Raw genomic sequence first — 26395 nt, 5'->3', positions numbered from 1 at the left:
CATGTCAACATATCCGCATCATGAATTTTGGCTCAGCAAGTCAAAACGACCACCTTCTTTATTTTCAAGAACTGTTCTCCATTCTTCAAGGGAACCTAACACCATGAAAATCCAGTGCGATCTGCAGGCAGCATGTTATAGAGCAGAAGGAGCTGAGCAGATTAATATGTAGTTTTGTGGGAAAACCAGGAATTTAAAGGGATTGTTCAACGAAAAATATTATGGGGGACATTTATCAAACTGGTGTAAAGTAGAACTGGCTTAGTTGCCCATAGCAACCAATCAGCTCCTTTGGAAAATAAAAGGTGGAATCTGATTGGTTGCTATGGGCAACTAATCACCTGGATCTGAATACTTTTGTAATGGCAGGTAATTAAAAATTTTGTATAGCCACTGAGTTATTCAATAAAACATATCTGTATAGTGCCACCTGCTGTTTTCTATTTTTCTACTTTCTCTGTCCTGCTCACTGAGATGGAAGCACATGCACAGTTCCATCCTTCAACTGCCACCAGCTGCAGTAGAAAGTACACGCCCCCTGATAATGTGCATGCCCAGCTTGAAATAAATTGGAGCAATGAATGGGGAGATCTCTGGATCCATGTGAGGTACAGGGCTGGTTATTGGATTTTCATTTTTACATTAATCATGGGATAAACCCTTTAAGGAAGTTACAAGTTACACTGAATCGTTTTCCATAAAACTATATATCAGTCTGCTCAGCTCCTCCTGCTCTATAACATGCTGACTGCAGCTCAGACACCATGGTTAACATGACAGGTTCCCTTTAACTTCGGTGTGCCTAGATGAAGATAACAAGTAAAGTTAATTCTGAGTGCTAACATTTTGGCAGCTTGAAAAGTGGCCAATTTTTGGTTGATTTTTATAAGGATCACCACAGCAATATAGAAAAGCAGTCCTTAGTATCCCCCTGTGTCATGTGTACCCTATACTGCTGCAGTCAGGAAACAGAGACACCCAGCGACTGGCTGGACTAATGTGCACATAACTTACATTGTGAAATGATGCAGCTAATATTTCAGAATGTGAATCATAGAAATATTAGTACTAATTAAAGGGATTCTGTCATGAGATTTGAGGCCTATAACCTAAACATATGGCCAGGTCCCTACTAATACCCTGAATCCGAAACTGACCTTATTAAATGTGCCTGTGGCTCTATTAGCATATAAAACAGGTTTTTATAACCTGTCATTCACCTACCTAATGTGCCCAAGGGGACGTCGCTTCATACAGTGTGCCCGGCAGCAGCCATCTCCGTCTGGTGCCCAGCGCCGCCTTCCCACTAGAAATCGCCTCCCTCCCTTTCAATAGAGCCGCCTTCCTCACCTCAGCCCCGCCTCCGCAATCATGGGGTCCCTCTTCCAGATCCCGCGCGTGCGCACTAGGCATAACCTGAGGGACCGGACGATTGCGGAGGTGGGGCTGAGGTGAGGAAGGCGGCTCTATTGAAAGGGAGGGAGGCGATTTCTAGTGGGAAGGCGGTGCTGGGCACCAGACGGAGATGGCTGCAGCCGGGCACCCTGTATGAAGCGACGTCCCCTTGGGCACATTAGGTAGGTGAATGACAGGTTATAAAAACCTGTTTTATATGCTAATAGAGCCACAGGCACATTTAATAAGGTCAGTTTCGGATTCAGGGTATTAGTAGGGACCTGGCCATATGTTTAGGTTATAGGCCTCAAATCTCATGACAGAATCCCTTTAATATCAATAGGATTATATGGAAATTCAACCCCCACCACTGGTTTGAAACAATAATTAATTTACATGTTTCACGACGCAAATCTACATAGCAAAACAATTAGGCCCGCTGCATACGAGCGTGTCCGGGTTAGGTCCGGTTGCGTCGTCTGTGATCAGGTGGTACCCAGACCCGAACCCGGACTTCTTCACTGAAGTTCGGGTTTGGTGTTCTGTAGATTTTATGGTTATAAGGGAAAATAATAGCATTCTTAATACAGAATGCTTACTAAAATGTGGCTTTAGGGGTTAAAAAAATAATAATAATTAACTCACCTCATCCTGTTGTTCGCGCAGTCGGCATCGTCTTCTTTCAGGACCTGCCAAAAGGACCTTTGATTCACGTGGTGAGCGTGATTACGTCATCAAAGGTCCTTTGGCAGGTCCTGAAAGAAGAAGAAAGAAGAAGAAAGAAGAAGATGCCGGCTGCGCGAACAACAGGATGAGGGGAGTTAATTTTTTATTTTATTTTTTAATCCCTAAAGCCACATTTTAGTAAGCATTCTGTATTAAGAATGCTATTATTTTCCCTTATAACCATGTTATAAGGGAAAATAATAAAATATACAAAACGCCCAACCCAAACCCGAACTTCAGTGAAAAAGTCTGGGTTCGGGTCTGGGTACCACAGTCAGTTTTTTATCACGCGCATGCAAAACGCATTGCACCTGCGCAATAAAAACTAAACATCGGAACGCAATTGCAGTCAAAACTGACTGCAATCGCGTACCTACTCGCACGATTTTCCCTGATCGCTGATGCAACGCATCCGGACACGCTCATCTGCAAGGGGCCTAAGACTAGAAAAAAACATGGGGGAGATTTACGAAGAGATGATAGCCAGATTTATGAAAATTGTCTAAAAGAAAAATGATCACAGCACAGCTTTTATGTCTCATTGTGTGCTTGTAAAAGCTGTACTGTTATTGCTTGCTATGGGCAACAAAGACATAATATATAGTTTTATAAATTATGAAACTGTAGTCAGAGTAAGATTTGCTTCTTAGGGAACTGAAAGAGTGGTGAGGTAGTCACCAGTCCATGTGACTCGGCTTACATCCTGAGATCCTGGTGACCCTTGCTCACAGTGTTGCAATGCCAATGCTGGGCAAAGTGCAAATGTTGCACATGACAGAGGAAGTTCCCAGCACACAGGCTATGAACATGGGTGTTCAGCATCTGTGTATAAGTGGGAGTGTCAGCAGTTCCAAAGGCATTCCATAGTCAGGTATGTAGTAATATACGTGTGTGTGTGTGTGTGTGTGTGTGTGTATTGTGACAGGACCAGGGGGAAAGTGGTGGAAGGAGTCTACATTTCACCTAGGTTCCTGTCCTATACGTTCTAAAAAGCAGCCAGGGAATTGACAGCAAGGAAAACTAGGTTTTCTCTTTGCAAGGGTTTTGTTAAAAATCTGGTTAGAAGGGCCTGGCTGCTTGGAGCAGGGAGAGTTGGGTGGGTCCCTGCTCCAATTAGCCACTCCAGGTATTCAGTGTAACTGTGGCTAATCACCTTGGAACCTGAGTGTGCTATAAAAGGGCAAACAGCTCACTAGCTGATCTCTCTGCTCCTGGGAAGAACCCTTATGTGTGAGTAAAAACAACAGTGTGTTTTGTTGATGAGCTGGGCACAAGGCTCAGTTTCATGTAGTTAGGGACTACTACCTGTCTAGAAGTAGTGGCCAGACGGCCAGGTATTTCATTTGTTTTGAACTGTTTTGTTTAATTCTTTTTCTGCAAAAGTCAATAAAACTGGCTGAGGCCAGTTGCACCATACTTGCTTGGACTGGACTGTGTTTTATGTGCCTATAGCGCCCGTCTATCCCAGGAGACGGCGGTCCCGTGAGCTAATCCCGCTACAGTATATATATATATATATATATATACACTGCTCAAAAAAATAAAGGGAACACTTAAACAACACAATGTAACTCCAAGTCAATCACACTTCTGTGAAATCAAACTGTCCACTTAGGAAGCAACACTGAGTGACAATCAATTTCACATGCTGTTGTGCAAATGGGATAGACAACAGGTGGAAATTATAGGCAATTAGGAAGACACCCCCAATAAAGAAGTGGTTCTGCAGGTGGTGATCACAGACCACTTCTCAGTTCCTATGCTTCCTGGCTGATGTTTTGGTCACTTTTGAATGCTGGCGGTGCTTTCACTCTAGTGGTAGCATGAGACGGAGTCTACAACCCACACAAGTGGCTCAGGTAGTGCAGCTTATCCAGGATGGCACATCAATGCGAGCTGTGGCAAGAAGGTTTGCTGTGTCTGTCAGCGTAGTGTCCAGAGCATGGAGGCGCTAACAGGAGACAGGTCAGTACATCTGGAGACTTGGAGGAGGCCGTAGGAGGGCAACAACCCAGCAGCAGGACCGCTACCTCCACCTTTGTGCAAGGAGGAACAGGAGGAGCACTGCCATGTCTCGCTCTATCCACCAACGTCAAGTTGCACCACAGACTGTCCAGGAGTTGGCAGATGCTTTAGTCCAGGTCTGGGAGGAGATCCCTCAGGAGACCGTCCGCCACCTCATCAGGAGCATGCACAGGCGTTGTAGGGAGGTCATATAGGCACGTGGAGGCCACACACACTACTGAGCCTCATTTTGACTTATTTTAAGGACATTACATCAAAGTTGGATCAGCCTGTAGTGTGTTTTCCCACTTTAATTTTGAGTGCGACTCCAAATCCAGACCTCCATGGGTTGAAAAATCTGATTTCCATATTTTTTTTTTGTGATTTTGTTGTCAGCACATTCAACTATGTAAAGAACAAAGTATTTCAGAAGAATAATTAATTCAGATCTAGGATGTTATTTTTGTGTACCCTTTATTTTTTTGAGCAGTGTGTGTATATATACATATATATATATATATATATATATATATATATATATATATACACACACACATTTAGGGGGACATTTGTTAAGAACAGTGAATAACTAGTACCAAACTAGGTTGCATCCTTAAGAGGTTAAAAGGGTTGCACCATTTTTTACTTCTTGGTCCCTCTCGATACTGAAATGTGACTGCTCAGCCAATCAATGGTTAAGCCAGGTAACTGCTGCAGCCAGGGTTTGGCTTGGTAGTCACATTTCCTATGTTGAGAGAAACCAGGAGACTGGTGAGGGACCTGGAAAGTGTTAAAAAAAGGAACAGGAAGGGATTGGAAGGTACAGTTGTTTTTTTAAATGTAAGCCATTCTGCACCTTTTTTTTTTTTTTTCACTGCCTGACAACCCTATTGGTGTAAAAATAGCAGCTGCCCAGGGAATTGTGAAACCTAAAGAAGGTGTAGAAGACTATAGCACGTCACAGGTCAAACATAGTGTAAAAATCTCCCGCAAACATCTTTTTCTGATATTTTGAGAGACAAATTAAGAAAAAACAAATGAGGATTTCTCTATGGGATTAAAATTTTTGTTTAAAATACTAAATTTGTCTACCACAAACCCTGACTGTGTTGTCCATATCAACAAAGCACAGGCTAGCATTTCTTTTTCCAGAACAGTTTAGGGGAATTTCACACTAGCGTTTTTCTTTTCCGGCACTGAGTTCCGTCATAGGGGCTCAATACCGGAAAAGAACTGATCAGTTTCTTCCCCATGCATTTTGAATGAAGAGAAATACTTGCAGGATGTATCAGGATGTCTTCAGTTCAGTCACTGAACAGCGTTTTGGATGGAGGAAATACCGCAGCATGCTGCGGTATTCTCTCCGTCCAAAATTCCGGATCAGTTCCCGGAATGCCGGATCCAGCATTCATTTACATTAAAATGTATTAGTGCAATGCCGGATCCGTCCTTCCAGTCTGCGCATGCGCAGACTGGTAAAAATGTTTTTTGTTTTTTTTTAAACGGATCCGTTTGTCCGTATGACAAACGGACAGACGGATCCGTTTTTGCAATGCATTTGTGAGACGGATCCGCATCCGGATCAGTCTATAAATGCTGTCAGTTTGCATGCAGATTGCCTGATCCGGCAGGCAGTTCCAGCGACGGAACTGCTTGCCGGATCACTCTACCGCAAGTGTGAAAGTAGCCTAAGAAATGAAAGCTATTTTCCATTGAAGCCTATACAGTATATGTGCAAAATTTATTTAAAAAAAACATAGCACTATGTATCAAAAAACACACAAACTATTTAATAGCATAACAATTAACACACAGCTGTTAAACCAGCACAAAAAAAATCACTAGGATATGCCGGAAAGATAAACACAGCATGAAGGTTGCCCCCCGTGTGCGTTCCGCAATTTGCGGAATGGAATAGGTCGCCCATTATAGAAATGCCTATTGTCCAACTGCAGACAAGAAAAGGACCTGCTCTATATTTTTTGTGGGGCCGCGGAACGGAACTACGGATGAGGACAGCACATGGTGTGCTGTCCGCATCTTTTGCGGCCCCATTGAAATGAATGGGTCTGCACCCGTTCTGCAAAATTGTGACATGAATGCGGACTCATTCATACTGTCGTGTGAATGAGCCCTTAAAGGGGTTGTCCGGGTTCAGAGCCGAACCCGGACATACCTCCATTTTCACCCCGGCAGCCCCCCTGACTTGAGCATCGGAGCAGTTCATGCTTCGATGCTCTCCTTTGCCCTGCGCTAAATCGCGCAGGGCAAAGGCATTTTCTGGAGTTCCGGTGACGAACCGGGCTCTCCTTTGGGCTGCCAGACGGAGGCTTCCGCCCAGTGGTGAGCCCCGTGACGTCACTGGCACTGATGGGAGGGCTTTAGCGCTGCCCTAGCCTGTAAAATGGCTAGGGCAGTGCTAAAGCCCGCCCATCAGAGCCGGTGACGTCACCTAGCACACTGCTGGGCAAAAGCCTCCGCCCCGCAGTGTGTTATTGCAAATAAAAGAGCCCTTGCCCTGCGCGATCCAGCCCAGGGCAAGGGAGAGCATCGGAGCATTAAATGCTCCGATGCCAACATCAGGGGGGCTGCCTGGGTGAAATTATGGGTATGTCCGGGTTCAGCTCTGAACCCGGTAAACCCCTTTTAAGAAGATGATCAAGAGCCTTCCTCTGGATCAACTTGCAGTATAACAGGCCAAACTGGATGGACAAATGTCTTTTTTCAGCCTTATAAACTATGTTACTATGTAAGAGAATAAATCCTACCATAATTCATTTCCTCTGTTAGGTTCAACTGCTTAAAAACAAGTATCTGGATGAGCATGTGACAGATAACACAATGTGACACATCTTTCTTGTGATTGCTTAGTATACATTATTGCTTAAAACACGGGCAAAGTACAACCAGAAAGTATGAGCAATATATCCTATGAAAGTTCAATCCCTGAAGCTTCTTCCCTTATACCAAGATAAGAAGTTAGAATGGCCTTACTAACATGTGAACTGGGGTGTGACTTATTTTTATCGTAAATTTGGTGCAAAGTAAGCCATCCAATAGGAGTTATCCTGTCAGACAAATCTGGTGCATCTTTAGACTGCTTGTCTAAGTTTATGTATAAAGGTTATACATGAAAACATAAATCAAAAAAACTTCCTTGCAAACCCCTCAAAATAGAGCCAACTCTATACTAATACAATTATCTACAAAAAGACACCAGAGCCTCTATAGCTCAAAATATTAAAAAAATCTTTATTAAATGATTATATATAATGTAACATGATTAGCAGAGATGAAAAGCAACAATAAAAAAGTGCGGTTCCCCTGAGGGATGGTATGACAATATAATAGTTAATTATCTATAGGAGTAGCTGTGAGCAGTATAAGTCAATTAGTCCAGTGTAACATGAGCAAATAGTTGCTAAATTGCAATATAAGGCAGGTGCCAGGACATATAAACATAGTCTCCTATATCTGAGGCTAACTCCTACACAAACAAGTAACCAATACGTAATGGAGTAACTACATACCCATCAGAGCACAGTACCCTCAGGAGAACCGCACACCCCAACGCACGTTTCGGCGAAGCCTTCCTCTGTGGGCGCGGTTCTCCTTGGAAATGTGTGTATTTAAACATGTAGCTCACCAATCGGAGTGTTGTCAGCCTAATAAGAAAATTGCCTACCGATGTGTACTGGTGTCATGAGACGCGCCTGAGTTTCCTTCCCCACCATGCACTGCCTGCGTCTGGCCGGAAATGAGCGGTTCTCCTGAGGGTATGCAGTTACTCCTATATTGTCATACCATCGCTCAGGGGGACCGCACTTCTTTTTATTGTGGATTTTCATCTCTGCTAATCATGTTACATTATATATAATCATTTAATAAAGATATTTTTTAATATTTTGAGCTATAGAGACTCTGGTGTCTTTTTGTATGGAATTGCCTAAGTTTATGTTGTCTACATTTTAGACCGGATTAGTAAATCTGCCCCAATGGGTCTAATTTATCAAAACCAATTTGGGGATGCTCACATCAAGAATAGGCTATCAAGAATTTCAAGAATAGGCTATCAACAAGTTTTCTGAGAGAACCACATTTAACATTTTAATACTGGATTACTTATGTAGCTACCATACCGGACTGATGTCCAAAAATGTTTCATGATATTCTTTCTTGGGATTCATTCCTACTACATTGGCAATGACGGATTCTTCAGCTTGGTAGAAATGGGGAGAGGACAATATAATAGGAGCACCTGTCAAAAGAAACACAGAAAAAAGGCCTGATGGATATCCAGAAACAGAGACCACTGAGTGCCTGTCCACCAAAGCAAAGAAAGGATATAAAAAGAGAAGAACATGTCTGACCGGCAGCAAACTGCCCCGCGTGCCTTCTAGCCTGAGGAAATGCCTTGAGACATGATGCATCAGTATAACATTTGTACAATATAAGATGGAAAGTACAAGCTATGGACCTTATCTGGTTCAATTGTCCAAAAACGTGATGCCTTTCTATCGGCAACCTGCTTTACATACCTTGCTTGCATGCACTGACATTGAGTAGGCCCGATGGAAGGCAATTTCCCTCTGGCACACAGAATCCTGCATTGTCCGGATTGATGGTAACATTGGCAAAAACCTTGGCTGGCGGGGTAAAACGGAAGACGGGAATGCCCTTTACACTTTCTGATGCTTCATAAACCGCATAAACAGACCTAGGGAAAAGAAGGGGTGTGTAAAGTCCTTGGCAACTAAATAGCATTTTTATATACGGTATATATTGTAAGCTACTGAAGAAGTGGACAGGAGCCCTGAAACACATGTACATATACCATATAGTTGTATAGTAATAATCCATTTCTCTCTATATCCCAATCTTGTTAGGTTGCCCTGCATCCATTACTTGCATCTGCAATGTCTATACAGGACTACCAGTGCTATCATGAATTTTGTTTAGAAAAGGCCACACCTTGCAGCAAACACAAAAGCCCATAACGCCACCCACCGTCAGTGGGCTGCCGATTTCACCTCTAAATTGTGGAGCAACTGGCCATCACGGGTGGGTAAGGTTCAGCGGCATGCAGTTCCTGCAGCCCTTATGGTTACCAGATGCCAAGCAGATATTTGTGTTAATGAGCAGCTGCACCTCATATAGTATAGTTGGCATTGTATATTTAGGCCTCATGCACACGACAGTAGTTTTGATCTGCGTCAACATTTTTGCAGATTGCACTCAGACCCATTCATTTCTATGGGTCTGCAAAAAATGTGGGCAGCACACGGATGTCATGTGTGTGCTGTCCACATCCGTGTGGCCATTCCGCAAATTATAGAACATGCTCTGTTCTTGTCTGTTTTGCAGACAAGAATAGCCATTGCTACTAATGGGTGTGAGAAAACTGTGGCATGCACACAGCTGGTATCCGTATTTTGTGGATCCGCAGTTTGCGGACCGCAAAATGAATATGGTCATGTGCATGTGGCCGGTTCACATACAGATTTTCAGTGGTGTTTTTGTGTACTTTTATGGACTTAGTGATGTTTATTGTAACTGCGTTATTTTGTACATTTATTTTTTTTTTTGTAGTAAAAACGCTAGTTCCACGTTAGCTGAAAGTCCATGGGAATATGAAACAAGCGAAAAACACAAAAACAAAACATATCAAACCTCTGAAGTTTTTTTCTGACATTTTGACACCTCTTTCTCTATAAGGAATAAAACACCAGGAAAAAAAAAAAAAACATTCTCAAACTCCACTCCATAAAAAACAGAATGCTGTACAAAAAAACTTTCCATAAACAAAAACAGGCCAGACCAAATTCATTTGTGTAGGGGGCCTTATAAGATTTTTTTTTTTTCTTACCTGCATAGGTCTGATGAAAACATGTAAATGATATCATCTTTATCTATTAATGGGTGAAAGGACGTTCCATCCGTTCCATTAATCATATTGCATGTGTCTGATGTCCACCACATGAGATTTCTGATTAGGAAACAAAAAAAATAAAAAATTTTATTGGCGGGAGATCAGATACCACATCATGTCACTGAACAAACAGGTCAGTCTGACAAAGTTCAGGGTTTATTACACAACTTAAAACCGGCACAACTTTTAAAAGGATTTCCGTTTCTTGAAGAAGTCATTCACAGCAACATAAGGGGTCATTTATCAAACTAGTGTAAAGTAGAACTGGCTTAGTTACCCGTAGTAACCAATCAGATTCCTCCTTTCATTTTGGACAGCTCCTTTGGAAGATGAACGGAGGAATCTCATTGGTTGCTATGGGCAACTAAGCCAGTTCTACTTTACACCAATTTGATAAATGATCCCCATAGTTATTAAGGTAGAAAAAAGACCTAAGTCTATCTAGTCAAACCTATTATCCTGCAATGTTCATCCAGAGGAAGGTAGAATAACCCCCAAGAGGTAGAAACCAAGTCTCCATATAATGGTGGAAAAATTCCTTCCCGGCTCCAATCATGAAATCAGACTAAGGCCTCCTGCACACGACAGTATTTTTTCACGGTCCGCAAAACGGGGTTCCGTTGGTCCGTGATCCGTGACCGTTTTTTCGTCCGTGGGTCTTCCTTGATTTTTGAAGGATCCACGAACATGAAAAATGAAAAAAAAATCTAAGTCAAGTTTGCCATTGAAATGATAGGAAAAAACGGACACGGATCACGGACACGGATGACAATCTTGTGTGCATCTGTGATTTTTCACGGACCCATTGACTTGAATGGGTCCGCGAACCGTTGACCGTGAAAAAAATAGGACAGGTCTTATTTTTTTCACGGCCAGGAAACACGGATCACGGATGCGGCTGCCAAACGGTGCATTTTCCGATTTTTCCACGGACCCATTGAAAGTCAATGGGTCCGCGAAAAAAAACGGAACCACAGACGCGGATGCACACAACGGTCGTGTGCAGGAGGCCTAACTCCCTGGATCAACGACCCCCCTCTAGTAGCTATAGCCTGTAATATTATTACACTCCAGAAACACATCCAGGCCCCTCTTGAACTCTTTTATTGTACTCACCATCACCCCCTCCTCAGGGAGAGAGTTCCATAGTCTCACTGCTCTTACCGTAAAGAATCCCATTCACCGTGGAATATGTTCTGAGGGCACTTTATGAAAGGTATGAACCTTAGTATATATGTATATGTAAATATTATTATAGATTAAGATAACCCTACCTTTCTCCTTTCCATTCCACAATCTTGGTAAAATCCATGTATCCTTTGGAACCACTAAGAAACACGTAGGTCCCATCATTGGTTGCATTCATCTGTAAAGATATGAAGTGCAAAAACAAAGGTACTTGCATTATATGTGAGGTCTACAAAGACCACTTTAAAGGGGTTATCTGAGATTCCAAAAACATATAGAAAAGCCCATAACAGTGGTTAGATAAATATTTTGCAGTACACTCACATAGCCAAACATAGCAGTGCAGCAGTTGTGCTCCATGATCGGCTATCTCTAAGTGTGGACAGACGAGTGGCAGAGCAGAAGTGCAACTGAGCCCCAAGGGGGAGTATACAGCATATCGTACTGGGCTCTACTATTAGTAGCGTTTCGAACACTAATGCGTACCTCAAAGACCACTTTAAAAAAGCCATTTCTTTATCACTAATCAGCCATAACGCACTGATTTGGAGACAAAATATAGAATATATGTATACAGTATATACATGACACATGGCAACTCTCACTGAGTAAGGCCTCATGCACACCAAGGTATGTATTTTGCGGTCCGCAAAAAACGGATCTGCCAAAAATACGGATTACGTCCGTGTGCATTCCGTATTTTGCGGAACGGAACAGCTGGCCCTTGATAGAACTGTACTCTCCTTGTCCGTAATGCGGATGGAGAAACTTTAGTTTTTTTTGCGGACCCATTGAAATGAATGGTTCCGTATACGGTCCGCAAAAAAAAAAGGAACAGACACAGAAAGAATATACTTTCGTGTGCATGAGGCCTAAGTCACAAGTGCTAAGAGGGCATCAATTTGCCAAAAAGAAGCAAGGTGCCAGCTGAATAAATCATGGACTTAACAATAGCCATAGCACCAGAGGTTGGAGGTCCAAGCTGGCGCGAGAACATTGTACTGTTTAGTGGGGAATGACAATATGGTGGCCTTTTGGTATAAGGCTACTTTCACACTTGCGGTAGCCTTTTCTGGCAGGGGGAACAACCTGCCGGATCTGGCAGGCTGTTCCCCCGCCGGAAAAACCTGCCACAAAAGGCTACCGCAAGTGTGAAAGTAGCCTAAGGCCTCCTGCACAGGACCGTATGGTTTTGCAGTCCATTTTAAACAGATCAGTTTTTCAGACTTTTTGTTTCAGTAATGTTTCCGTTTCGGTTCCGTTTGGTTTCCGTTTGTGATCCATTTTTTGCGGATCAAAAACGGAAGTATACAATAATGTTTAAACAGTAAGTACATAAAAAAATTGAGCTGGGCATAACCTTTTCAATAGATGGCTCCGCAAAAACGGAACTGATACGGAAGACATCCGGATGCATTCAGTTTTTTTTGCGGAACCATTGACTTGAATGGAGACACGGAACGTGATTTGCAGGCAATAATAGGACATGTTCTATCTTTGAACGGAAATATAGAAACGGAAGGCATATGAAGTACCTTCCGTTTTTTTTACAGGTCTATTGAAATGAATGGTTCCATAGGAGGCCTAAGGCCTCTTGCAAATAAACATTTTTTTTTTCCGTTTGCGCTCCGTTTTTTGCGTTCCATATATGGAACCATTCATTTCAATGGATCCGCAAAAAAAAAAAAAAACGGAAGGTACGTATGCCTTACGTTTCCGTATTTCCATTTTTCCATTCAAAGATGTCCTATTATTGTCCGCATAATGGACAAGGATAGTACTGTTCTATCAGGGGCCAGCTGTTCCGTTCCGCAAAATACAGAATGCACACGGACGTCATCTGTATTTTTTGCAGATCCGTTTTTTGCGGACCGCAAAATACTGAAAAAGCCATACGGTCGTGTGCAAGAGGCCTAATGCTGCTATTTTGCTATGGGACCCATAATTATGCCCCTGAAACAAATTTATATTCTTCAAATCAGCAGTGCACATTGGATACAACAATACATTCGCTATAAAACAGAGACATTCCATGTAGGGGTGGTAAATTCTCAATTTGAAGCTACAACTGACACAGAACAGTTTTTTAGTATTCTAAGGGCATGTTCACAAAGGTTGTTTTTTTTCCCAACGGATTTTGATCCATTCCACCGACTGCTTCTATTCTACCTCCCATTCTTCCTCAATAGGAATATGCACTGCTATTTATATACGGATGGAGTAAACACTCCTGTTTTCTGAGATTTCTGAGTTATCTAATCTAAGCAAACACCTTCAATTGCTTTTCAATGGCTTTTGTCTCAAGATAACTCGATGAGTTAAGAAATTTCAGTTAAGAGCTGGAGTGCTAACCCTGCTACATCTGTAGCCATGGACTTTTAAACCGTGGTGGGTGTCCACACAGCATTCAGACTAGAAATCTATGGCAGAAATTTGAGGATCAGCCTTGGATTTCTCAAGCAAGATTTTTCTACTGTGTATTTTCTGCCATGTAAACATACTCTTAAGTGTCGCAAAGAGTTTGGCCGTTGACTTTGAATGGAGGAGCAGGGCATATGCTCATGCTTGACCGCTGCTACATTCAAACTTCCCCTAGCTATGGTAGTGCAGCCAGAGGGAATGGGGTCTCTGGGTCCCCCATTTTGGTGATCGCTGGTGGTTTCCAGCAGTCAGACCCCTAACGATTTAGCAGGCATCACCAATCCACTGGATAGGCGATAATCTCTCTGGGCTGGCATACCCACAATTCAGAAACCCCTCAGCTGAAAATGACTGCTTCTAGACACCAATATACAGATACCACAGCTAACTGCAGAGTAAATAGACATAAGGCAGACTGAAGGTCTAGTTAATGGGAAACAAGGTGTGTTGTGTATGCAAAGTTCCACCCTTTCAATAAACTATATGAAAACACAATAAATGAAGAGAAAGCAAATCCAATAACATATTTCATTATCTTATTATAAGAAAGGCAATTCTGTGGCCATGCATTTTACATGCTCTTATGGAGGCAACCTATCCAGACTAAGGGCTCGTTCACACGAACGTATTTTGCGTTCCGCCATTGCTCCGTTCCGTGGCCCCGCAAAAATTATGAGTCCTGTCCTATTCTTGTGCGTTTTGCGAACAAGAATAGGCATTTTTATAATAGGCCTCCTGTTCCGTTCCGCAAATTGTGGAAGGCACATGGGCGCCATCCGTGTTTTGCGGACCGCAAAAAACAGCACGGTCATGTGAACGAGCCCTAAGGGTGGACGGACTGGAAAAAAAGAACATTAAAAACATATTAGCCTCACCCCCTCCCTCATGGCAGAGTCTTGGTGGATCATTAACATGGGGAATGTATTAAAGGGGTTATCCCATGACTAATGTAAAAAATTCTAATCAGACATCATATAGTACATGACAACCTCTTTCTAACAAAGCTAGAACCAGCCCTGTACTTCACATGGATCCAGAGATCTCCCCATTCAATGCTCTGCTAGATTGATATCAAGCTGGCCGCTCAAAGGGAGTGTCTTTTCTGCTGCAGCTAAGGGGGCGTGTCCATGCTCTCCCTATTCCAGCTCAGTGGGAGTGTCTTTTCTGCTGCAGCTAAGGGGGCGTGTCCATGCTCTCCCTATCCCAGCTCAGTGGGAGTGTCTTTTCTGCTGCAGATAAGGGGGCGTGTCCATGCTCTCCCTATCACAGCTCAGTGGGAGTGTCTTTTCTGCTGCAGCTAAGGGGGCATGTCCATGCTCTCCCTATCCCAGCTCAGTGGGAGTGTCTTTTATGCTGCAGCTAAGGGGGTGTGTCCATGCTCTCCCTATCCCAGCTTAGTGGGAGTGTCCTTTCTGCTGCAGCTAAGGGGGCATGTCCATGCTCTCCCTATCCCAGATCAGCGGGAGTGTCCTTTCTGCTGCAGCTAAGGGGGCATGTCATTTCTGCACCAGCTCTTTCCCTATCACAGATCAGGAGACGTGTCACTTCCGTTGCAGCGGTCTCCCTGTAACTGTCACAGCTTCTAATGGAAGACAGAACAGGTGGCAGTTGAAGGATGGAACTGAGCATATGCGTCCACCTCAGCAAGGTGGTCAGAGATATAAGGAAAAGAACAGCACGTGGCTCTATACAGATATATATTTTTTTTTAAATAACTCACTGGCTTTACAACATTTTTAATTACATGCAAAATCAAAAAGTATTCAGATCCAAGTGCAAGTTTGAGAAATGCAGAATATTTTTGTGGGACAACCCCTTTAATAAGGAAACTCTACCTAAGTTTCCTAAAAAATTAGTGGTGTTTTTGGATTATTTCCCTCAGAAATCTGACAGGCACTTGCCACACTTACCTGGTAGAACAAGCCAAACATGTCACTAATGTCTGGTACTACAGTATGTACCATAGAAAGAACAGGGTCCTTGTAACCCCAAAGCAGTTCATGGACCGATCGTGTAAGAAACACTCCTTCATTGTAAGTCTTCAAAACTCCATCAACTATTGGTTTTATGTATTTAAAATACTTATTATTTCTGGTAATTTGCAGCAGTGTCTGAAATATAGAAGATTACAAAGAAGATAACTACAAGTCTTCCCACATTTGGTGAACAACTTCAATACAATGAATCCATTTTTCAGTAGACCGAGTTACAAGCAAAAATCCACATTTTAAGAAGCACAAAAAGCCATAGTAGCGGTATATAAATAAAATAGCATCATATTAATGGAGTACTGATGGAAGAGGGTACAAGATAAACATTATTGCTATTAAGGATTTCAAACGGGGGCTCTCCTCATCCTATGCTCTCCCTATCCCAGCTCAGGTGCCAGTTGAAGGATGAAACTGAGCATGTGCGGCCATCTCAGTGAGCAGGTCAAAGAAATAAGAAAAAAAGCAAACAGCAGGTGACGCTACACCAGTGCTTCTCAAATAGTGGGGCGCGCCCCCCAGGGGCGGCGCCAGGCTCCGTAAAGGGGGGCTCGTTCAGGGCCGGCCTTTGGGGTGTGCGGGCTGTGCGGCCGCACAGGGCGCCATAGCAACAGGGGCGCCGGGCGGCCGACAGCTCGCAGTGTAATATGCGGCAGGGAGATGAGCGCTTCCATTGTGGAAGCGCTCATCTCCCGTCTGATCAGAGGCCGGCGCAGGCGCTGGACGCGATGTACGGAGCGGGGGCCGGGGGAGGGACTGGGAGGAGGAGCTGGGGGCCGGCAATAGCGGTGGGGCGGTGCGGTCACTGTACTATAGCCCCGCCCCACTGCTCCCTCCGGTATACTAATATAAAATGTATTATTGAATTAAAAGTTATTAAGCATGCCCCCCTCACTCCTAATAGTACTGTATATCCGAATTTCTTCTGTATAATGCCGGCAGGCAGGCCGGGCGGCCGGAGCGTCCCTCAGTGATGTCACGTGCCTGCGCCGCCTGCTTTATGAATGAAGCAGGCGGCGCAGACAAGTGACGTCACTGAGGGACGCGCCGGCCGCCCGGCCCGCCTGCCGGCATTATACAGAAGAGATTCGGATATACGGTACTATTAGTAATGAGGGGGGCATGTTTAATAACTTTAAACGGCGGCGGCGGGCACACGGAATCTGTGGATGGCACAGTTAAGGGGTGGGGGTCTGTGGATGGCACTGTTATGGGCTGGGGGCGGCACTGTGGATGGCACTGTTATGGGGTGGGGGGTCTGTGGATGGCACATATATAACAGTGCCAGATCCCCCTGTAACAGTGCCAGCCACAGATCCCCCCCATAAGTGTCCGTCATCCAGAGATCCCCCCATAAGTGTTCGTCATCCACAGATCCCCCCATAAGTGTCCGTCATCCACAGATCCCCCCATAAGTGTCCGTCATCCACAGATCCCCCCATAAGTGTGTGTCCGATCCACATTTCTTTCTTTTTTTATTCTCTTATACGTTAATAAGGATAGTGTTATGCAGAGGTGTACTTATAACAATTTTATAGACAAATGATACTATTTACAGTCGCGCGGGGGGCGCGAAATGTTTTCTTCTTCCTAGGGGGGGCATGACAGAAAATAATTGAGAAGCACTGCGCTACACAGACACATTTTATTATATAACTCCATAGCTATGCTAAGTCTTTAATTACGTGCAATTAGAAAAGTATTTTTAGTGGGATAACCCCTTTAACCCCTTAGTATGCCCTGTTTCCAGAGTCCTTAAGGACCCAGGGCGTACCGGTACGTCCTAATTTTAAAACGCGATTGCGGTGCCGCGGGGGTTAATCGGAACGATCGCCGCAAACCGCAGGTCAATTGAGACCTGCGGTTTGCGGCTTTTACCAGGTGCGGCAGCGGCGGGCGGCAGTGCCATCGGGTCCCCATGCGGCTGTAGGGGGGACGCGATGGCATGGAAGGCAGTGCGATGTCTAAGGAAGGCATCGCGCTGCCTTCCGGTGACGAGCCTGTGAGATCCAGTATTACTCATACAGCCAACGCATTCCAATACAGAAGTATTGGAATGCATTGTAAAGGGGATTAGACCCCCAAAAGTTCAAGTCCCAAAGTGGGACAAAAAAGAAAGTGAAAAAAAAGTTGAAAAAATAAAAAGTTTCCCCCCCCCCCAAAAAATTAAGTTTCAAGTAAAAATAAACAAAAACGTCATTTTCCCCAAATAAAGTTAAAAAAAAATTGGTAAAAAATAGGGGGAAAAAAAAAATATATACATATTAGGTATCGCCGTGTCAGTATCGACCGGCTCTATAAAAATATCACATGACCTAACCCCTGAGATGAACACCGTAAAAAATAAAAACTGTGCTAAATAAACCATTTTTTGTCACCTTACATCACAAAAAGTGTAATAGCAAGCGATCAAAAAGGCGTTTGCCCACCAAAATAGTACCAATCTAACCGTCACCTCATCCCGCAAAAAATGAGCCCCTACCTGAGACAATCGCCCAAAAAATAAAAAAAAACTATGGCTCAGAATATGGAGAAACTAAAAACATAATTTTTTTTTGTTTTAAAAAAGCTGTTATTGTGTAAAACTTACATAAATAAAAAAAAGTATACAGATTAGGCATCGCCGCGTCCGTATCGACCGGCTCTATAAAAATATCCCATGACCTAACCCCTGAGATGAACAAAGTAAAAAATAAAAAATAAAAACTGTGCTAAATAAACCATTTTTTGTCACCTTACATCACAAAAAGTGTAATAGCAAGCGATCAAAAAGTCATATGCACCCCAAAATAGTGCCAATCAAACTCATCTCATCCCGCAAAAAAATGAGACCCTACCTAAGATAATCACGCAAAAACTGAAAAAATTATGGCTCTCAGATTATGGAAACACTAAAACATGATTTGTTTTGCTTCAAAAATGAAATCATTGTGTAAAACTTACATAAATAAAAAAAAAAGTATACATATTAGGTATCACAGCGTCCGTGACAACCTGGTCTATAAAAATATCACATGATCTAACCTGTCAGACGAATGTTGTAAATAACAAAAAATAAAAATGGTGCCAAAACAGCTATTTCTTGTTAATTCCCTTGCCTCACAAAAAGTGTAATATAGAGCAACCAAAAATCATATGTACCCTAAACTAGTACCAACAATACTGCCACCCTATCCCATAGTTTCTAAAATGGGGTCACTTTTTTGGAGTTTCTACTCTAGGGGTGCATCAGGGGGGCTTCAAATGGGACATGGTGTCAAAAAAAACAGTCCAGCAAAACCTGCCTTTCAAAAACCGTATGGCATTCCTTTCCTTCTGCGCCCTGCCGTGTGCCCGTACAGCGGTTTACGACCACATATGAGGTGTTTCTGTGAACTACAGAATCAGGGCCATAAATATTGAGTTTAGTTTGGCTGTTAACCCTTGCTTTGTAACTGGAAAAAAATTATTAAAATGGGAAATCTGCCAAAAAAGTGAAATTTTGAAATTGTATCTCTATTTTCCATTAATTCTTGTGGAGCACCTAAAGGGTTAACAAAGTTTGTAAAATCAGTTTTGAATACCTTGAGGGGTGTAGTTTATAGAATGGGGTCATTTTTGGGTGGTTTCTATTATGTAAGCCTCGCAAAGTGACTTCAGACCTGAACTGGTCCCTAAAAATTGGGTTTTTGAAAATTTCTGAAAAATTTCAAGATTTGCTTCTAAACTTCTAAGCCTTGTAACATCCCCAAAAAATAAAATATCCTTCCCAAAATGATCCAAACATGAAGTAGACATATGGGAAATGTAAAGTAATAACTATTTTTGGAGGTATTACTATGTATTATAGAAGTAGAGAAATTTAAACTTGGAAATTTGCAATTTTTTAAAATTTTTTGGTAAATTTGGTATTTTTTTATAAATAAAAATGATTTTTTTTTACTTCGATTTAGCAGTGTCATGAAGTACAATATGTGACGAAAAAACTGTCTCAGAATGGCCTGGATAAGTCAAAGCGTTTCAAAGTGATCAGCACTTAAAGTGACACTGGTCAGATTTGCAAAAAATGGCCAAGTCCAGAAGGTAAAATAGGGCCAAGTCCTTAAGGGGTTAAAGGGAACCTGTCATTAATGTTATGCTGCCAATACTAACGGCAGAATAAAGTAGAGACAGGCGAGTTGATCTCAGCGGTCTGTCATTTATAAGTTAAAACTAAATGGTTCCTGTGAACCAACATCACAATCATTGCAGACTGGGCCTGGGAAAGAGTCCCGGCCTCCTGAGAAGAGTCCTGGTTACTCATGAAGTCCTGCTCTCCTGCCCACCTGCTGGTGACTTACAGTCTTCTACCTAGTTTTCTCCCTTCCTCTCCAGGAGAGAACTGCCAGTCATCAGCAGATGGGCAGGGAGTACAGGAGATTATGTATAACCAGGACTCTTCTCAGGTAGATTGGACTCTTTTCCAGGCCTGTGCTGTAATGATTATGATGCTGGTTCTCAGCAACCACTTACTTTTAGCTCATCAGTGACACGCCGCTGAAATCAGCATTTCTGTCACTATTTTATACTGCCCTCAGTGAGGTCACCATAAGGTTTATGACAGGTTCCCTTCAAGTTGTCGGTCGGTGCTGCTGACAGTACTCTAATATGTACTGGGCCTTAGCTTGGTTACTTATAGTTTTGAATTATTCTATCCTTGCTGCAAAGGAAATCAACTCAACATGCTCTGCCTTTCTACTGGTCTTGTGCTGGCCTGTGCTTACAGTATACACAACAATCACTCTAAGCACACAGAACTGCAGTGTAAAGCATGGAGGTATAGAAGACCAGTCTGTGGCTCTGACCACCTCAGGCCTCCTTTGCAGCTCGGATTATCATGTAAGGTACCACCACTGATTATAACTCTGCCCTAATGGAACAGAACTAAAAAGCAACCAACAGGAAAATAGATAGCAACTAAAAGACTCAACTGGAATGTTACTAGAATACTTACCACAATAGGAATATTAACTGTTCGTATTAAGTCCACCTCTGGGTTCCCCACAGACTTATCAGGTTCAAAAATGTAAGTCTTGGGATTAACCGCAGACTAGGGGTGCACCGAAATGAAAATTCTGGTCCGAAACCGAAACCGAAAATTCAGGATGCCCTTGACCGAAAACCGAAACCGAAACCGAAACTGCCTTTTTGCCCAAATACTTTTAAAATACTTTTTTTTTAATGATTTTATTAATAATTCTTTTTCATGAATGAAATTCATCTGTGGGTGGCTCTGTTATGGAGAGGGGGATCTGTGGGTGGCGCCGTTATGGAGAGGGGGATCTGTGGGTGGCTCTGTTATGGAGAGGGGGATCTGTGGGTGGCGCCGTTATGGAGAGGGGGATCTGTGGGTGGCGCCGTTATGGAGAGGGGGATCTGTGGGTGGCGCTGTTATGGAGAGGGGGATCTGTGGGTGGCGCTGTTATGGAGAGGGGGATCTGTGGGTGGCGCTGTTATGGAGAGGGGGATCTGTGGGTGGCGCTGTTATGGAGAGGGGGATCTGTGGGTGGCGCTGTTATGGAGAGGGGGATCTGTGGGTGGCGCTGTTATGGAGAGGGGGATCTGTGGGTGGCGCTGTTATGGAGAGGGGGATCTGTGGGTGGCGCTGTTATGGAGAGGGGGATCTGTGGGTGGCGCTGTTATGGAGAGGGGGATCTGTGGGTGGCGCTGTTATGGAGAGGGGGATCTGTGGGTGGCGCTGTTATGGAGAGGGTAATCTGTGGGTGGCGCTGTTATGGAGAGGGGGATCTGTGGGTGGCGCTGTTATGGAGAGGGTAATCTGTGGGTGGCGCTGTTATGGAGAGGGGGATCTGTGCACTGTTATGGGCATAGCAGTGCACAGATCCCCCCTCCCCATAGCAGTGCACAGATCCCCCCTCCCCATAGCAGTGCACAGATCCCCCCTCCCCATAGCAGTTCCATAGACCGATCCCCCTACCCATAACAGCCCCGGCCCTGCTGCTCACAGCATCTTTATTTTACCTTACAATCGTGAGGCTCCAGTAACTAACAACTCTGCAGGCAGAGCGGAGGGCGGCGTAACGTCACTTACTCACGTGACGCACCTGCTCCGCCCACTTTATGAATGAAGGAGGCGGAGCAGGCGCGTCACGTGAGTAAGTGACGTTACGCCGCCCTCCGCTCTGCCTGCAGAGTTGTTAGTTACTGGAGCCTCACGATTGTAAGGTAAAATAAAGATGCAGTGACAAAGTAAACCGCCCGCCCGGCGCCCGCCCGCAGATGGTGGGTGACAAATCCCACACCCCATATTTTCGGCCGATATGTAACAATATCGGCCGAAGTGGATTAGGTGCATTTTCGGCCGATATTTTCGGCTGCCGAAATTTCGGTGCACCCCTACCGCAGACACTTCAGTACCATTCTCAAGAAATTCTATATCCTCTTTAGGTCGATACTCCCTACAAATGAAACAAGCAATTCAATCAATTAATCCCAAAGTAAACTCCACAAACATGAACACGTCATCATTATACACATATGTGAATGTTATAGATTACATAAAACATGATACAATAAACTCCTGAATGACATAGATAGGATTAAACAGACGGTCACATGTAGGTCTACTGTTTATAGTCAATATCACTGGGCCCAGTCCTACTCCATGATTGTGGAATTGCATGTGATCACATGGGGCAGATTTACAAATCCTGTCTAAAAGGTAGTCAGGGCTAACTGGGACAGACTGTCCAAAAATGCCTCAAATGTATTGTAATACTGCATGGTAAATCTGGTGCATGGCTAGACACTAACTTTACACTATTAGTTCCTTAAAGGAGTTGACCCCTTTCTGGCTACTTGTAAGATCACTATACAGCACTTAGTAACATAACTTTGGTTGATATTCAGTGAAGTCCCCTTGTTCTGTGCTGTCCACATAAAGGTCCTGTCCATAAGATGGCCGCTGATGGAGGGTCATGTGACCAGACACATCACTCAATCTCTACCAGTCAAACAAACTTCACTAAACTCCTAACAGTGAAGTACAGACGGAAGGTGCGGTGTATTTGAATGGAGGAGACTAAGTGATTTGCACGGTCACATGACCCTCCATCAGCAGCCATTTTATGGACAGAACCTTTGTATGGACAGCACAAAAGACTTGGCCAAGAAGGTAGCATGCTTTATGAAATATAGAAAAAAGTGAAGAATATCATCAAAGGCTATATTAGTAAGTGCCTCGTAGACATCTTACAAACACCTTGATACACAGTAACCAGAAAGTGGCCAACCCCTTTAACTCGCTCCAAAATTTTGGCACAAGATGTTGCCTCTTAAGACATGCCAGTTCCAACTCCACTGCTATGGGGATCCTTCCAGAATTTACTCACTGAATAAGGACACGGTCAGTTTTTGATCAGTGATCTGCATCAGTGATTATGAGCCAAAACTAGGTGCAGGTCAAAACAGAACAGGTGCAGATCTTTCCCTTCTACCTTATCTCTGTGGAGGCTCCACTCCTGGTTTTGGCTCACAATCACTGATGGAAATCACTGACCAAACACTGACTGTGTGAAAGTGGCCTAAAGGTCCCTTTACGCTGATAAATTTAGCAGACGATTGTTAGGAAGGCAGTATACCTTCCCGACAATTGCCTGCTTGTTAGTGAAGGATTTACACGGAGCGATCGCTAAAGCCACTGCTCATCCCCGATCTGCTGCCGACATTTTGGTGTCCGCACAAGCAATCATATTACCCGATAAATAAGATTTTCTCTCGTTCATCGGGTAATTGGTGGCACTTTTACACCGGCAGATAAACGCTAACAAGCAAACACTCATTAGCGATTATCTAGCTGATGCTTCACCAGTGTAAAGGGGCTTTAAACCCTAGTTCACACTTCAGTGATTTGGTCAGTGTTTCATCAGTGATTTCCATCCAAAATCAGGAGTGGAGCCTACACACAGATAAGGTACAATGGGAAGACTTGCACGTGTTCTGTGCTTTTGACCCACACCTGGTTTTGGTTCACAATAAGGATTTTCCAAAAATACAAATGCCATTTTTCCCCCCTGCAGATATGGCAGTGTGGGCACAGAGCTGCGGGATCCCAACGCAGGAGTCCTTGCTCAGACTTAACTCCAATCCCCCCGACTGGGATTTTTGCTGCACCGAAGATTCGAGTCAAGGGAGCAGCCACACTCCGCAACAGACAACATGTTTCCTCTGATTTTACTGCAACCTCACCTTATTGGGGGTATTTATGAAGCTCTGCACACTGGTTTTCTGGTGTAAAAATAAGCTGAAACAAAAATGTGTGACTTTTTGTGATCTTGACATCTTTGAAAAATGTCTGGCAAAGTGGGCATGGTTAACTTCTTTTTTCAAAAATTTGCAAAAAAATGGCACAATCTCATTGCAGTAGCGGGGAGATGCAGAAGTTGGAATATCAGCAGTGGTACAAGTTATGGCAATGCATAAAACTGCACCAAACTCATTATAAATTCCCCTCTATCTGTGTGTCCTTACAATCTTCACTACCATCCTGCAGAATGTGCCACATCGGACAAATGTGACCAAAACTGCACTGTGTGGAGATTAGTAATGAAGGGATGCTGATGATTTTGAATACAGGCGTTGGTGATTCTTCCTGGCATTTGCTCAGAGTAGAGAACTACTTCTTTGTTTCATTTTTAGACTCCATGGATTTATCCATCTATACTTTGGGTGTTTGCATCCATTTCAGTGACTAAACCATTTGAAGGGAAAGCCCACTTTTATGGAGTTTTATAAGATTAGTCTGTAAACAGGCCATGAGGTCATGAATGAGTCCTGCTCTGCTCATCTGTTTGTTAGAAATGTCTTAAAGGGAACCTGTCACCATAAAAATGCAGTGTGCAGGCAGCATGGTACAGAGCCGGAGGAGCTGGGCAGATTGGTATATAGTTCTGTGAGAAAAGATTCTGCATAATTTGTATTTTATAGATTTATATCTTTGTTCTTTCTGAGCACAGTAGCCAAGTGGGCCATCTTTTCAGTGATTGACAGCTATCTATGTATACACATTTACACAGAAAAGGCTATCAAGAAAAACCACCCAAATAATTCAGCAAAACTTGCAATTTATCCATTTACCTCCCTGTTCTGCTACACTGTCAGCGTGGCTCCCACTTAATACAATCAATGGGAGTTAAGCAAACAGTGGAGTGTCGGCCCGCTTGGTGGTTTCCAGAAGCCCGGCTGCCTCTTTAAGCAGTCGTTAAATTGGTTTTCCAGGAAAAAAAAAAATTGTCAAACTGATCTTCATGCTGTGAAAAAAATAATTATAATAATAATAATTCACTCATGGATCGCTTTGTGCTCATGTACTGACAAAGCTGGTCCCCACCGCTCTCTACTTTCTGGTCTGATGTGCAGAGCAAATGATTACTGCAGCCAGTAATTGTCTGTAAGGTACAAGCATCTGTTCTTTCGGATGCAAATCAATTTGTCTAAACTAATTTGCACCAAAAAGGTACATTTTACTCCAGAATTCTGACTTATGAATCCATGGGCAGGGGCGCACTGATCATAGAAGCTACAGGAAAACTTTCTTGTGGCTGATGCCCAGGGGCCTGTCTGAGCCCTTCTCATGACCAGAAGTAATTATCTGACATTACCACAGTTAATTTATGCTATGAGTGTCTTGGCCGGTGGCTGTAGGTGCCCTCCTGATTCCTGAATGCAACTGTATTACCATTCTGAGACTACTGGAGTAAGAGGATGGAACATGGCCACCACAGAAGGTAATGGCTTGAATGTGTGGCTTGAAGGACAGGGCAGAATCAAATGTTAACCCAAGGCAGCAAACTTGTGAGACTGGTGAAAGAGTGGAGCGTCAGTGACAGGGGAAAAGATGATTAATTCTGTTTTTTCCATGTTGAGCTTTTAAACTGAGAAGAAAAAGGAAGATATAGCTGATAGACATGCTGAAACTCTGGATGGCAGGGAAGTGAGATCTTGGCCAGAGAGGCAAATTTTGGTGTCATCAGCAGGTGGTACTGAAAGCAGTGCTGTCCCATAAATGGAGAAGAATAGGGTTTCCAGGAGACAGCCAACACAGAGAGAACGTTATGAGGAGGCGGTGTGTGAATGGGCGATACTGAATGTTCGGTTGGTAAGGTATGAGTTGATTTAGGAAAATGGCCAAGTCTGTGATGTAGAGGGATGAGAGAGTTTGTAACAGAAGGGAGTAGCTGACTATGTCAAAGGCAGATGTAAGGTCTAGAAGGAGGAGCGCAGAGAAATGTTTTGTTTTGGCAGGTAACAGATCATTGGGTACTTTATTTAGGTCAGTTTTAGTGGAGTGATGGGGTGGAATCCAGATTGTTGCTGGTCAAAAAGTAAGTGGGATAAGAGGTGGGAGGATAGTTCAAGGTGGACATGATGTTCTAAGAGTTTTGATGTGAAGAGGAGTAGCGAGATGGGGAGATAGCTGGAGAACAAAGATGGGTTGAGGGAAGGCTTCTTGAATATGGCTGTGATGGTGGCAGATCTAAAAGAAGATGGGAAGACACCAGTGGTTAGTGATAGGTTGAAGAGATGTTTTAGAACCATGATAAGCATGGTGATAAGGTTAGGGATGAAGTGGAATAGAAGTGGGTCAAGAGCACAGGTGGTGAGGTGAAAGTTGGAGTATGGTGGAAAGCTTTTCTTCATTGATAATGGTAAAGAGGGTTATGTGGAAGAGCACTGAACAGTTGTGTAGAGGGGTTGTGGGGACTGT

At 43.5% G+C, this 26395-nt stretch overlaps 1 protein-coding gene across 2 annotated transcripts in view; it reads right to left on the bottom strand.

The window, feature by feature from the left end:
* SCARB2 (scavenger receptor class B member 2) overlaps positions 1-26395 on the bottom strand; it is an 81171-nt gene that overhangs the window by 6614 nt on the left and 48162 nt on the right. Inside the window, exons 3-9 of one of the 2 annotated variants that reach the window (XM_040417959.1) lie at positions 22029-22088; positions 20624-20711; positions 15574-15774; positions 11329-11420; positions 9992-10111; positions 8664-8842; positions 8265-8383 (exon numbers count right to left, since the gene is read on the bottom strand). In XM_040417959.1, the coding sequence (XP_040273893.1) occupies positions 8265-8383; positions 8664-8842; positions 9992-10111; positions 11329-11420; positions 15574-15774; positions 20624-20711; positions 22029-22088 (859 nt within the window). Of the gene's footprint in view, positions 1-8264; positions 8384-8663; positions 8843-9991; positions 10112-11328; positions 11421-15573; positions 15775-20623; positions 20721-22028; positions 22089-26395 lie in introns of both variants that reach the window. The other variant, XM_040417958.1, reaches the window with a different exon arrangement.

Source organism: Bufo bufo, chromosome 2 (genome assembly GCF_905171765.1).
Source record: "Bufo bufo chromosome 2, aBufBuf1.1, whole genome shotgun sequence".
NCBI classification, from domain to species: Eukaryota; Metazoa; Chordata; class Amphibia; order Anura; family Bufonidae; genus Bufo; species Bufo bufo.
The sequence above is the reverse complement of the archived record's forward strand: the minus strand, read 5'-3'. Positions and strand labels throughout refer to the sequence as shown.